Source organism: Ammodytes marinus (genome assembly GCF_949987685.1).
Source record: "Ammodytes marinus genome assembly, chromosome: 13".
Taxonomy (NCBI): Eukaryota; Metazoa; Chordata; class Actinopteri; order Uranoscopiformes; family Ammodytidae; genus Ammodytes; species Ammodytes marinus.
This window is the reverse complement of record NC_137217.1, coordinates 21,369,383-21,381,966: the sequence shown is the minus strand read 5'-3', so window position 1 is coordinate 21,381,966 and position 12,584 is coordinate 21,369,383. Positions and strand designations below refer to the sequence as shown.

General features: G+C 40.8%; 3 protein-coding genes across 10 annotated transcripts; 2 read left to right on the top strand and 1 right to left on the bottom strand.

The window, feature by feature from the left end:
• Nucleotides 1–68: 68 nt before the first annotated feature.
• Nucleotides 69–1,214, bottom strand: LOC307260035 (transmembrane protein 238-like). The gene is made up of 2 exons (XM_080040155.1): nucleotides 1,086–1,214; nucleotides 69–729 (listed from the first exon to the last, which is right to left on the bottom strand). The coding sequence occupies exon 2, from the start codon at nucleotides 720–722 to the stop codon at nucleotides 393–395; it is 330 nt and encodes a 109-aa protein (XP_079896281.1). The 5' UTR covers nucleotides 723–729; nucleotides 1,086–1,214; the 3' UTR covers nucleotides 69–392.
• Nucleotides 1,215–1,532: 318 nt separating this feature from the next.
• Nucleotides 1,533–5,459, top strand: ccdc106a (coiled-coil domain containing 106a). The gene is made up of 8 exons (XM_080039819.1): nucleotides 1,533–1,638; nucleotides 2,055–2,141; nucleotides 2,242–2,340; nucleotides 2,450–2,671; nucleotides 2,784–2,840; nucleotides 2,944–3,219; nucleotides 3,354–3,521; nucleotides 3,633–5,459. Exons 2-8 carry the CDS (start codon nucleotides 2,072–2,074, stop codon nucleotides 3,947–3,949), a joined length of 1,209 nt encoding a protein of 402 aa, XP_079895945.1. The 5' UTR covers nucleotides 1,533–1,638; nucleotides 2,055–2,071; the 3' UTR covers nucleotides 3,950–5,459.
• Nucleotides 5,460–5,949: 490 nt separating this feature from the next.
• On the top strand, nucleotides 5,950–12,166 carry u2af2a (U2 small nuclear RNA auxiliary factor 2a). Of its 8 annotated transcripts, none has more exons than XM_080039439.1 (12): nucleotides 5,950–6,530; nucleotides 7,341–7,482; nucleotides 8,956–8,994; nucleotides 9,302–9,408; nucleotides 9,653–9,804; nucleotides 9,912–10,028; nucleotides 10,135–10,273; nucleotides 10,405–10,484; nucleotides 10,665–10,787; nucleotides 10,941–11,027; nucleotides 11,635–11,883; nucleotides 12,006–12,166. In XM_080039439.1, the coding sequence occupies exons 1-12, from the start codon at nucleotides 6,482–6,484 to the stop codon at nucleotides 12,138–12,140; spliced, it is 1,419 nt and encodes a 472-aa protein (XP_079895565.1). In that variant the 5' UTR covers nucleotides 5,950–6,481; the 3' UTR covers nucleotides 12,141–12,166. The 8 variants fall into 8 exon arrangements, with proteins under 8 accessions (XP_079895565.1, XP_079895563.1, XP_079895562.1 ...); XM_080039437.1 differs by having other exon boundaries at nucleotides 10,135–10,291; XM_080039436.1 differs by having other exon boundaries at nucleotides 7,308–7,482.
• The last annotated feature ends 418 nt before the right edge of the window (nucleotides 12,167–12,584 follow it).

Here is a 12,584-nt window from a genome sequence, read left to right as displayed (position 1 = left end):
TATCTTTTTAATTGTCATGTCAACAAATGAATAATTACAGAGCAAATCCACAGAATAATACACATTGATACATCTTAAATAAAGTTTAATATACTTGAATATAAAGTAATACCAATTACATAACAATCCTGACTAGTCCACATACAACTTCTTCAGCAGAGAGAATAGAAATTATTCCAGGTTTCTTTATGAAAACACAGGGAATGATAAATAGGATTCTGAATCTTTGAGTCAGGTGTAAGTTACACCACAGGAAAAGTGTGTTTGATGAAAACGCAGCATGAACACTCCTTTGCCTCAGGCATATTGGCGTGCCACCTGGTTAAGTACAGCCCTCCATCTGTAACAACAGCAAGTCAGTCCGTCAGTTGTAGGTATTTTGGGCTCCGCGCCTATGTTGGGCTGCTGTGTGTCCTGGGGATCCGTATCCTGCGGCTCAGGGAGCGGGCAAGGCGATCCACAGCTCCACCAACAGTTCCTCCCAACTCCATTTTGGAGGAGAGACCTTCAATGTTGCCACTGTACCACATGACCCAGCCTGCCAGAGACATAAGTACCAGCAGGGCTCCTGAGTACACCAGCAGATCCCCAAAGTCTCGCCCTTGGATCTCTAGTGGAGCAAAGACTCCCAGCAAGAGGGATATCACACCCAACAGATCCATCAGCACGGCGAACACCAGGGCCAGCTTACAGTGGGACAAGCCGTCGTATTTGACTGCCATTGCTGCACTGAAAAAGAGAGGGGGAGGGTTTCATATGCAAATGTGGGCTTGCCAGTTCTTCATAGGAAAATCTTCAGAATTAAAAAACAATAAGGCCTATAAACTTATTAATTACATGTAGGCTACCAAGAAACAATCTTTACAAGACAGTGATGTTTTCTCAGTACCTAGAACACGATTCATGTGAAAACAAGTCTAACAACCACAATATTTTACCCTGGCCCAGCATTGACAGTCAGGGCAGGTGACACACCTGTCTCATAGTAGAAAACGTACGTTACAATAGTCCTGGTTTCGATTCAAACCAATTACACAGCAGTAAAGTTAACATTCCTATAAAAACAAAATCATAAGAACACTTACCTTCACCAGTTTGCAGAATAGTTCAAACTGAAACGTGCTGACTAGATCCTCTCGGGATCCACTTCATTCAGCCACCACTCGACGCTGACACCTGAAACCGCCCCACCTGCTCTACCTGTCTTGCTGTTTTCCTGCTTACAATAACGGTGTCAACGCTTTTTGAAGAGTGAACAAAAAAATATTTGGCTCAAGATTAATACGAATTTATAAAGTAAATCAAAGAATTGCTTCTGAATATATCACTTGAATACACAAACAATCATCATTTAAAATACATGATTGTTTAAATATATGTATTTTAAAATACCACTACTTTAATATTATTACAAGTTCAAATAAACTCTACAAACAAAGCCTCTGCAGCTAGATTATGTAGGCTATAAATAATATATATATTTCTATCCGGAAATGACGTAAAAGAAAATGGAGGAGGAAAAATCGGTAATTGTTATTGTTAGCTTGTTAGCTAGCAGACCAACCCGTGAATGGAGATATGACAGAGTAATAACGTCTTATTACATGTTCACGATTAAGTTATTACAAACGTAAAGTGGTATGTACCAATTTCTGCACAATAAACTGGTAGCTTAGAGCTTCTAGTAACATCCGAGTGACGGAAATAAACTCTGAAGTGTACAGATATGGGGGAATTGCAATTTTATATTCGTAGCTAAATTCCTGCTATCGTTTATGTCAAGCTAACGGGAGTGCGGAGCTAATGTTAACTCACTTCCACATTGTGAACACATCACCAGGCTGCAACAGACTTATTTTAGACGAACACATCCAGTTTTACTGTTTGTGTTTGAAACGAGAGAGAGAGGTATAAAATAAAATGTCTATTTTATTGGTTTTGTGACCTTGCATTGAAATTGCACTGCATTTATGTAACGAGGTCATTTATGCAGTCATTGGTGTGCAAAGCCCCAGTGAATATGTCTGTTAAACCTCACACTAATCCTTCTTCAGGTTGTCTGTTGTGTGATATGGAGGACGGAAACAGGACCGATGCTGCCTCCAACACCAAGAGCCATGCAGGCTCACTCCACTTGCAGAGTAAGGGCTTATAAAGCTGAATAATAAATGAAAAATGATTTTCTGCCTGTGGGTCAGACGTTATTAACTAATAGTGTGCATATTGTTTTCTCCTGTTTAGCTCCAAAAAACGAGGACACCTATGAAATTGCCATCCCTTATGAGGAGAGCAATTTTGAGCAGCAAGGGTTTTTCAACCAGAGTGATCAGAACTTTGATGGTGAATATTAGAAGCCATGCTATTCAGTTCACTTCTCTTTGTGCAGTAACTTAATTTTTACAAGTTCTTTGTTTATGAATTTGCAAACTATCTTGTCCGTGATCCGCAGAGTCACCCCCTTCTGCTGGCCCGTCTTCTGTAAACAACTCATACATGGTGGTCACCAACCTGCGGACCCAGCTACAGATCTCTCTGGAGAAAAACTCTTGGCTGCAGAAAAGAATTGAGGACTTGGAGGAGGAGAGGGACTTCCTCCGCTGCCAGCTGGACCGCTTCATCTTTTCCACAAAGAGCCAGGGACAGGAGCAGAGTCAAAGCCAGTACAGTAACGGTGAGCACATGGGACAGGTGTTACATAGCAACCCTTGGTACAATAATTTGTTGTATGGAAATAGAACTCTTGCAAAGCAAGTCGCTGAGGACCTCTGCATCTTTCTCTTTAGGTTATGAATCTAGACGATTTAACTGGAGGGCAAGAAGAGAGGATGATCGTCCCACTGGTAATAACAAAGATAAACTGCCAAATTTAAAAACAGTCATGTTTAGGAATAGTCCTGTGTTGTATTTTATCTCAGATCTCAATTATTTTGACTTTCTTCATAGAGCAACAGAAGACGGACTCACAGCATTACCCCTCACGTACGTTTATCCAGCGAAGGCCTTGTCCTCCAACCATGGTGTCTTCCAAAAACCACACCTCCAATCCACTGACCAATCAGCTCGCCTCTATTAATGCTTTGTACAACTCTACACAATCCCAGGCCCTCATGCAAGGACATAGCCATAGCCATAGTACTCCCAGTACCACAGCCAGCGGCAGCACCAACAGTGCGACAAGGTCATCCGTGAATGACTCCTTACATAGCAACGTAGGTCCAGGTAATACATCTTTCAACACTTTGCATTTTATTAATTAATTTATTACTTTGGAGGGAAAAGAAACGGGAAAAGATTTTTCCCCCCTGTATCTGCTGAGCTTTGCTGATTTTGTTTGTTTGTTATGCTTTCATCAGATTCACTTCACCTCATGGGAGAATCAGATGAGTACTTGGAGCATGACAGTTACCTCGAGGAGGAGGAAATGATTCCAGGGGAAGATGGGATGTCAGATACCATTAACAGCAACAGACACGCATTAAAGAGGAGGCGGGTCTTCCGACCACCTAGAGAGCGGCAGAGAGGTAAGAAAAGGAGAAAGACCCTGCAAAACTCCACATTTCAGTTTCGTCTCTCATCCTTGCACTGTAATGAAACTGCTGTAGCTAATTGTCTTTAACGTTCTCGTTCTTCAGTGAAAGATGCTGCCGGCGTTCTGTTTCGCTACAAGAAGATCCTGCTTACATACCAGCGCCTGAAGAATATGACGAAAGCTTTCCAAATCCATGGTGTGGATCGCAACACGGTGGCTTCCACCACACCCATTGCTGAGATGCTACTTGTGGCCCCAGAGAAGGTGGCAGAGGTGGGCGAGTTTGACCCATCCAAGGAGAAGCTGCTGGACTATGCCCGGCGCTGCTACACTGCCCTGGATGAGGAGACACGAAGCCGGGTGCAGGCCCTCAAGAAGAATAACCTGCTCCTGCCCATCTCCTACAGGTTCAGACACTGACAGGAGAAAGACAGAGGAATAAGAAGTGTCTCTAGACAATAGTGGAGTTGGTAGTTAAGAGAGGAGAGGAGGCAAGAGGCCAGCTTCCTTTCGAGGCATGGAGATGCCCAGGGGCATGAGGATTCATTTTAGTATCTCTGCGCCCTGGATATGGCCATACAAACTGTGGCTGACATCCTATGCTTTTCAGACAAATTAACTTTTCACTTTTATTATTCATTTGTTGTTCAAAAAATATCAGTAACTTCCCTTAAAAAACCCTTACTTTCGCTCCAGTTATATTGATGATGTGGGCGTTCTTGTCGGAGCCAGACAATGGGGAAAAAAATCATGGTTCCTGTTGTTCAAAGAACAAAACTGCGTAATGTATCTGTGTGAGAATTTGTGAACAAGAAGTGTCTTTACTATTGGGATAATAGATGGATTGCTTTCTTTAATACTTAACTGAGTGTAAAATACTTAGCTCGTTATGAAACAGAACTTTTCTTACCTAACATCTGAATCTGTTTAAGGTAACTACTGTATATATAGTTTCCCTGCATAATTTCAGTCTCAATGTTTTTCAATTCTGTTATTGGTGTGTACATTTGACACATCCATGGTAGTTTTCAATCATAAAGTCTGTGTATGTCAAACTGTTGCTAAACTCCATAGATATTATATACCTATATTGTGCTTTTAAGAAATAATAATGTTCCCTTATTTATATTAATCTATTTGACTTTCTTGTCATTTTTAGCACTGTCATTTCCTAAACATTTTCACTTACCTAATGCAATGTTTTGTAATTTTCCCATTGGGATACATATATTTATTCATCTTTCATTCCCTGAACACTCACTTCCATTTCTACTGGATTAAAAGGAGGGGAAAGCATGTAAAGGCCAACATTATGTGACGCAAATGCATTTTTTTCAGAAACCTACTTTTGGCAAAAAGATCGACGTGTTGGTAAAAAATAAGTTTGACACAAATATTTTGGTGATATTGTACCTGTTTGACATACAGTGTAATATAAATCACCTGTTAATCTTGGGCCCAGTTTTAAAATAATGTTGCATTACTCTGTGGTTCCACTACCACTACATTTTTTTTTATAAAATAATGAGCTGCAATTAAATAATGTCAGCGTAGTATACTAACCAGAATTAGAAAACTCAGGAAAAGTTGCAGTGTTTCAATCGGTTTGTCTCATTTTTCTCTGTAATATTTCTATGTGAAACGTGTCTCAATGAAACAATGTCTATAATTAACCAGAACGTAAAGTTGGACTCAGATGTCATTAAGCTAATTGGATTTCCTGAAAAAAAAAGTTTGTATTGGGTTTATTATCTGTAAAATCAAGCATCAGCATTCAATGAAAATATGCTTATGATTGAGGACTTAGAATAACATTTTACAGATTGTTGTAGTATGTTTAGCCTGTTAAACCTGCAGTGTGTAGAATTTTGGGTTTTATTTCCTAGCAGATTTTGTAGAAAGTAATTATAATATCCATAAGTACATTTAATTTAGTGCATAATAGCTGAAATTTTTTTTTAGAATTATTATTTTTTCCCTTAGAAAGGGTCTCATATATGTCCATATTTCTGCATATTTTGGACCAAGGCCTAGTGCCGCCATCTTGAAAGTGTCATAGTTGGAATGTCATCAGGAGCATTGTTTAAAATTTAGAATTGTTCTTGTCCTTGAAGGCCACTGTAGCTTCTGTTATTTTTCGAAAGGGTTGGGGTTACCCAGGGAGTGTTGCATTCTAGAACTTTGTAGAACTTTCTTGATGATGTCATATTACACACTGCACCTTTAATGGGGAAGTTTGAATATAGACAAATATGAGAAAACAAGTACATTTTTTATTTATCTATTTAGTAAACTGGGTTAAAGTTCCGAGAAGAGAATAAAGAATGGACGAAAATAATAACCTTTATTTCTGGAAATCCTTCCTCCTTCGAAGCTTTTCTTTACTCACCGGACATATGTCATACATCAACTTCCGGTGTCACGGGGTACCTGGGAGACGGAGCAGAAAAAGCGGGCATACCGAAATCTTTATTGTTTTCCTTTGGCTTTCAACATTTGAAAGCGTGTACATTTGACTTATCAAGTGAAACATCGGCGCCTTGTGTGCCAGTGCCCTCCGGGGAATTGCATTTGGCTTGGAAAAGAGTCTCATTCATTCGGCTTTCGTACGAGCTAACTGGCTAAAAGCTAACGAGCAGCAGGCCCATTCTTCTGGACTTTGCTACAAGCTAGTTAGCAATAGCAGGCTATCCCATGCGAACACGTTTTCACTCTCAATGATTTTGTCTGTTACATTGCAAATTAACCCCACACCGCTTATGTGTGTGTTTGGTTAGCGGTTTTCGTTAGTTCTGTCATTAAATAAGCTACTGAGTGAAGCTAACTTACTGCAGCTACATTCTCGAGGCATTTGTTTTTTTAAGTGTTGTTCACTTTGTTGCTAGCTTACGCTAGCCACCGCCAACCGAGCAACGCAGTCGCCGAAGGAGCAGTAGCCTTTAAATCACAGAGATGTCGGACTTCGACGAATTTGAAAGACAGCTATCCGAAAACAAACAAGGTAAACGAACCATATGTGCATCAGTGACTTGAAATGTTGGTGGTACTTTTGATTATTATTACTTCTAGCATTTTAGCCAACCATGGATACGTCTATTTACTGGAACAGTGTAAGCTAACTTATTAGCCAAAAGTATAAAATCCATTAAAGATGTATGTAATTGTGTTGTTACTCTTAAAATAAATCCCTCGAACTGATTATGACCCACGTCTGATAACTTCAGGCCCATAGTATCCCGATCTTGATAGCCGACTGACGTACGTGAAAATAATGTGACATTTTCATTAAGGCTGGGTCTACATCATGGTAGCCATCCTGCTTATAACAGCTGCCTGAATTAGGGGGCAGCTAGCGTTCATTCGCTGCAACTGCTGCATCCAGTGGACATGTTAGTTGTTATTTATCTGTTATTACCTCCATCTTATTCCACATCAAGCTCTCTAACCTATATTTACGTTTAAACGGGATGCACATTCAACACTGCACCCAGTGAGAAATGCATATTCTCTGTGAAGTTTTCTATTATAAACTGACGGAACAAAGTGTAGTGTTTGGTAGCTATTAAGCATACTACTACAATTACAATTGCTACCATAGACTTGTTTTAGTTTTTACATGTTAACTAAGGTATGTTGACTTAATGGTTGTACTTAATTTTTTTACCCAAGGTCAGTTGTTAAACCAGAGATCCTTGAGATGCACAACTGTTAAATATCCATGGACTGCAATGGTTTCCTTATTCCACTGCTGCTAACTGTGTATTTCATCTATATACAGCTTTGAAAGCTAACGCACACGCTATTCCTGCAGCTGAAAGAGACAAAGAGAACCGCCACCACCGCCGGTCCTCCTCCCGCAGCCGCAGCAGAGAGAGGAAAAGGAGGAGCAGAGACAGGGACAGACGCAGCAGGGACCGCCGTGGGGACAGTAAGGAGCGCAGACACAGACGCAGGTGAGTACTTTTTGGACAAACACACCTGGACCAAGAAGCTGGGAACACTAATATGTCACATCATCATCTATTCATCCCTGCTGCTCTTTGAGTTCTTGTAAGGCTAAGTGTTTCAGTTTAGTATATGCTCCTGCTCAGAATGGTTTTGACCAGAAGCATATTTTTTTTTAAGTCCCAGGACTTTTTACAAGTTAGTTTTGAGTATACCTCTGAGCACATGCAGGTCAGATAGCTGTACACAAGCATGCACACACTTTCTGGAGCTCTGAATCACAAATGTATATGCATTTTGTCTTGTCTACACCCTTTACTTGGGCTTGATATCCAACCCAGCCGCCTACTTTAGTTAAAAAAATAAACCAAAAAATAAACCTGAAACAAATAAAAAATACAATTAATTTAGCATTGGTTAGAAAAATAAACATAAACCATATCCTGCCTGCTCCAACTGTCCATTCAAAATATAAGCGGTTGATCTTGTCTCTGTAACAATGGCTGATGCCATTCTAGCGAACTGTGCAAAGTGCTTGTAAGATGAGGCTGTGGTTTGCAGTGTTTTTGATTTACACCTAATTGACATTAAGTATTTGGCCTCTGTGAATTAAGCTACCTAAAATACATTTAAATACCTTAGAAAATAATTGCTTTGTCATTTTAGATCCATTGCATATTCACTCTGAAGTCGCACATCAGTTGTCTTTGACACATGCCGTCAGGCAGGATGTGTGTTATTGACTCACAATGAGCCTAAACTGCACTCTTTGATATTATCTATTTAGGCCTGTGGATGTGGGAACATTTTATACAGGTACCATTTCTTCCCAGAACACTGCCAAGTGGCAACAGCATTGATAACCTGCAAATGTGATCAGTCTGTCTGTTGTCTAGGAAACATGCTCACTTTTGACATGCAACACATCTTTCTGGACACGTTTAGTGTTGAAGATATCCTTTTAAGAAAACATTCTTTTTGATAAATCTGGTTATTTGGTAGTCAAATCTATGGATCACGTTTGTATAAGATTTTTTTTTATAAATCACATAAGCCACACTACCTTAGTGACAGCTTGAATAAATTATTTCTAACATGGACTTACATAGTGTCAACTACAGATTCAACTCTCTGCTCCACGTTTGACCTCTGGCTCTGTTGCTCCTTTAGACTATTGTCTAAATGTGCTCATTTAAAACACTGGTTGTCATTCAGTGAGAGCACTTGGACAGAAGATGTCAGCTGGTGTGGGATATTCTTTCTGCTCTAGGTGCAGCATTAGTTGGTAAATGGCCACCCTAAGGCTTCCTGAATGGACTGGTTTACTAGCTGAAATTGAAAGGATTTCACTCTTTCCGAAATACACATATTGCCAAGGAGTGTCATAGGAATTCAGGTTCTAATTTTTTGTGAAGACGAAATGTTGGTGAATGTCATGGTTAATTTGAGAGAAATGTGAAACACTTCCAATGTCATTTCAGCTCACCAGCAACCACCTTCCCTGTGGACAATGCTGGAAGGTAATACAGCAAACTAACACAAAGCCAGTTGTGCATTATTGCAACAACTGCAATTAAATGACGTGCCTCTAATTCCATGCACTATTGACTCGTGTAAATATCTGCGTGGATGGGGCTTTGTCTCTTATTTTCCCTTTACCACCATGTTTAGAAGTTTCCATTGAGGCAAATCCTCCAATTTTCTTGATTTAGTTGTGTATTTTTGAAGACCTATCATCAGATCTCGTAGTCTACTGCTGAGCTAATCGGCGATAACAGTTTTGTGTTGATAGTTTTACTTTCAATTCACCAGTTTTTCCTCCAACAGCCGTTCTCCACACCGTGAGAAGAAGAAGAATAAGGTGAAGAAGTACTGGGATGTCCCTCCACCGGGTTTTGAACACATCACTCCCATGCAGTACAAAGCCATGCAAGGTAACCATCTCAATTTTCCTTCCTTATTTACCGTAATTAATTTCAAAGAGGATCCCTAGTTTCAAAGCCGGAAATTTGTTTTGTTGTTGCCTAGATGTTGTACTACACTAGTTGGTACAACCTGACCTTACTGCAGCACACGGTAATATGCACATCATGCAAGGTATTATTGGTGGAAAAAAAAAAAAAAAAAAAAACGTAGTTAGATTGTTGACTGTTTCCTGTCTTTGGCTTTGCTTTCCAGCTGCAGGCCAGATCCCAGCCACAGCCCTCCTGCCAACCATGACTCCAGATGGCCTGGCTGTTACTCCCACCCCTGTTCCTGTAGTGGGCAGCCAGATGACCCGGCAGGCCCGCCGGCTCTACGTGGGCAACATCCCCTTTGGTATCACAGAGGTGAGTAACCATACAGTCTAAAGCTTTAAACCTGTGTCATCCATGTGTTTAAATAGTTTCACCATTAATTCAAATAACTTTGTTTCCTCATTTCATCGCTCGTTTAGGAGTCCATGATGGACTTTTTCAATGCCCAGATGCGTTTGGGTGGTCTAACTCAGGCCCCTGGAAACCCTGTTCTTGCAGTACAAATCAACCAGGATAAGAATTTTGCCTTCCTTGAGGTGAGATAACTCTAGTCTAGTGAACATGTCATCCTGGGTGTATCTATAAAGCCATGTCTGAAGAGTTGTTTTGAATTTATTCACCTGTGATGTTGTGTCCGTGTAGTTTCGTTCAGTGGATGAAACGACACAGGCAATGGCCTTTGACGGCATCATTTTTCAAGGCCAGAGTCTCAAGATTCGTCGTCCCCACGATTACCAGCCACTGCCTGGCATGAGCGAGAACCCCAGTGTCTATGTGCCTGGTACACAGACAATTAATGGTTTTTAACTCTAAGTACTTGTGGCATTATTCATAAGTAATAAATAATTAATTCTCTACATGAGCTAGGCTCTGTGCTTGTCTGGTTATGTTTCTTGCTGTTATTACCTGCAGGTGTGGTGTCCACGGTGGTGCCTGACTCGGCCCACAAGCTCTTCATCGGTGGCTTGCCCAACTACCTGAATGACGACCAGGTCTGTATTTCTCCATTAAACAGTCTTTTCTCCAAACTGTGCTACAGCTTATGTAACACACTGGTACTGTACAACACAAAGATCTTCCAATTTAAAACCGTATTGCTAAATTAACCAGCCTGGAGTCAGCGAAAATGTTTCTTTCTGAACACTCAGTGACTCTTGTCTTTTGTGTTTCAGGTAAAGGAGCTGCTGACGTCATTTGGCCCCCTGAAGGCCTTCAACCTGGTGAAGGACAGTGCTACAGGCTTATCTAAAGGATATGCTTTCTGTGAATATGTTGATGTCAACCTTAACGATCAGGTAACCAATGCAACAGACAAAAAGATGTTTACATGACATTTACGACATTTATTATTAAATTTTTAGGCAAGGATCAGACATGTTTAAAGATTTAGATTTCCACAATTGTAAATGTTTTTAAAAGTAGAGTTTAAAACCTTGACATTCTTATAGGCTATTGCTGGGCTGAACGGCATGCAGCTGGGAGACAAGAAGCTCCTGGTGCAGAGAGCCAGCGTGGGATCCAAGAACGCCACTCTGGTGAGTGTCCAAACGCTGGACAAATGACAGCAGGGTGGGAGGCGGGATTCTCTTTTAGAACGACAAAAGTGAATGAAGAAATGTGGCTGATTAAATCTTCTGTAGCAAATTATCTGCTGCCCCCCGCTCAAATTGTTAACATTTAAACTTTCGACTTTTCATGCTCAGTAAACTTATTTTTGACGAACCAACATGAAAAATTGGATGCAAATACATATTCAAGAAATGTTCCTGTCCTGTGTCCAAGAAAAATAAGTTACTCACTCATTTTGAAAAAGTGAGATCTTTATGTTTTATTCACAGAAATCAAACAACACATATTTTCTTTCTTTTAATGGTACTTAGTGGCAATTACAACCCAAACTTTCTGGAGATAAGTGAGAAATAGTTTAGAAAGTTTTTTTCAACAAACACTTAAAGATGTTTTTGAATGTGGCATCAGCGGAGAAGGGCCTTCCCTCGCATTAAATAAGATTAATATATATTTTTTTGGCCACTGAAGTCTACATTTTATGACATTGTAGATATATTGCTTGTCATAACACTTAAAGCAGGTTCTGTAAAGTATGCCATTAACCCTGTTGTAACCTTTTGTCTGTCCTTCCAGACAAGTATAAACCAGACCCCAGTGACGCTGCAGGTGCCAGGTATGAACAGCTCAGTGACCCAGATGGGCGGCCTGCCCACTGAGGTGCTGTGTCTGATGAACATGGTGGCCCCAGAGGAGCTGGTGGATGATGAGGAATACGAAGAGATAGTGGAGGACGTAAGGGATGAGTGCAGCAAGTACGGCGCTGTGAAAAGCATTGAGATCCCTCGACCGGTGGACGGCCTGGAGGTTCCTGGGACTGGCAAGGTAGGAGCCACACCTAGTAGTCCTAATCGTCCCCCATTGGTCTCGAGTTAGTTGTCATGGAAAGAGATGTTGTTGATATGGTCATTTGTCGTTGTAATGCGTGTTTTATTTTTCTTCTGTAGATCTTTGTCGAGTTCATGTCAGTTTTTGACTCCCAGAAGGCCATGCAGGGGCTGACAGGAAGGAAGTTTGCCAACAGGGTGGTGGTGACCAAGTACTGCGATCCAGACGCATATCACCGCCGGGACTTCTGGTAGAGGAGGCTTGAAGAGAAGAGGGGACGTGGGGAGGGAGGGAGGGAGGGAAGGAATGTGTCCTGCCTGTTTCCAAATCAGCCCCCTGATTTATTTGGTAGACCAACATTTCAGATAGATTTGCATAGAGTATGAATCATCTGACAAATGGCTTTGCTGACATCCAGTTTCTAATTTTCAGATCTATGTGAAATGTACCCATTATAATAGTAAAATAATCTGGAGGGGGTTTACATTCAGTCCATAACACATGGGGCTAGGTTTGGCGGGCAAGGGTATCGCTAGGTGGGTGGGGAAATCTAAAGATTTTGAGAAATGTGTGTAATAATGGGTCAAGGGAGGGGTCAACAATTTTTATACTTTGTGAGACGGGCATCATTTTGGGTGGGAGGGGGGTGCCACACTTTAATGTTTGTATTTAAATGGATGTAGCCTGTTTTTAAGTCC

Excerpts from the sequence above, each read along its gene's own strand:
- ccdc106a (XM_080039819.1), top strand. The coding sequence starts at position 2,072 with ATGGAGGACGGAAACAGGACCGATGCTGCCTCCAACACCAAGAGCCAT. Across the intron at positions 2,142-2,241 it reads AGGCTCACTCCACTTGCAGA|CTCCAAAAAACGAGGACACC; the intron begins GTAAGGGCTTAT and ends TCTCCTGTTTAG. Across the intron at positions 2,672-2,783 it reads TCAAAGCCAGTACAGTAACG|GTTATGAATCTAGACGATTT; the intron begins GTGAGCACATGG and ends CTTTCTCTTTAG.
- u2af2a (XM_080039435.1), top strand. The coding sequence starts at position 6,482 with ATGTCGGACTTCGACGAATTTGAAAGACAGCTATCCGAAAACAAACAA. Across the intron at positions 10,485-10,664 it reads ACTACCTGAATGACGACCAG|GTAAAGGAGCTGCTGACGTC; the intron begins GTCTGTATTTCT and ends TTTGTGTTTCAG. Across the intron at positions 11,884-12,005 it reads AGGTTCCTGGGACTGGCAAG|ATCTTTGTCGAGTTCATGTC; the intron begins GTAGGAGCCACA and ends TTTCTTCTGTAG.
- LOC307260035 (XM_080040155.1), bottom strand. The coding sequence starts at position 722 with ATGGCAGTCAAATACGACGGCTTGTCCCACTGTAAGCTGGCCCTGGTG.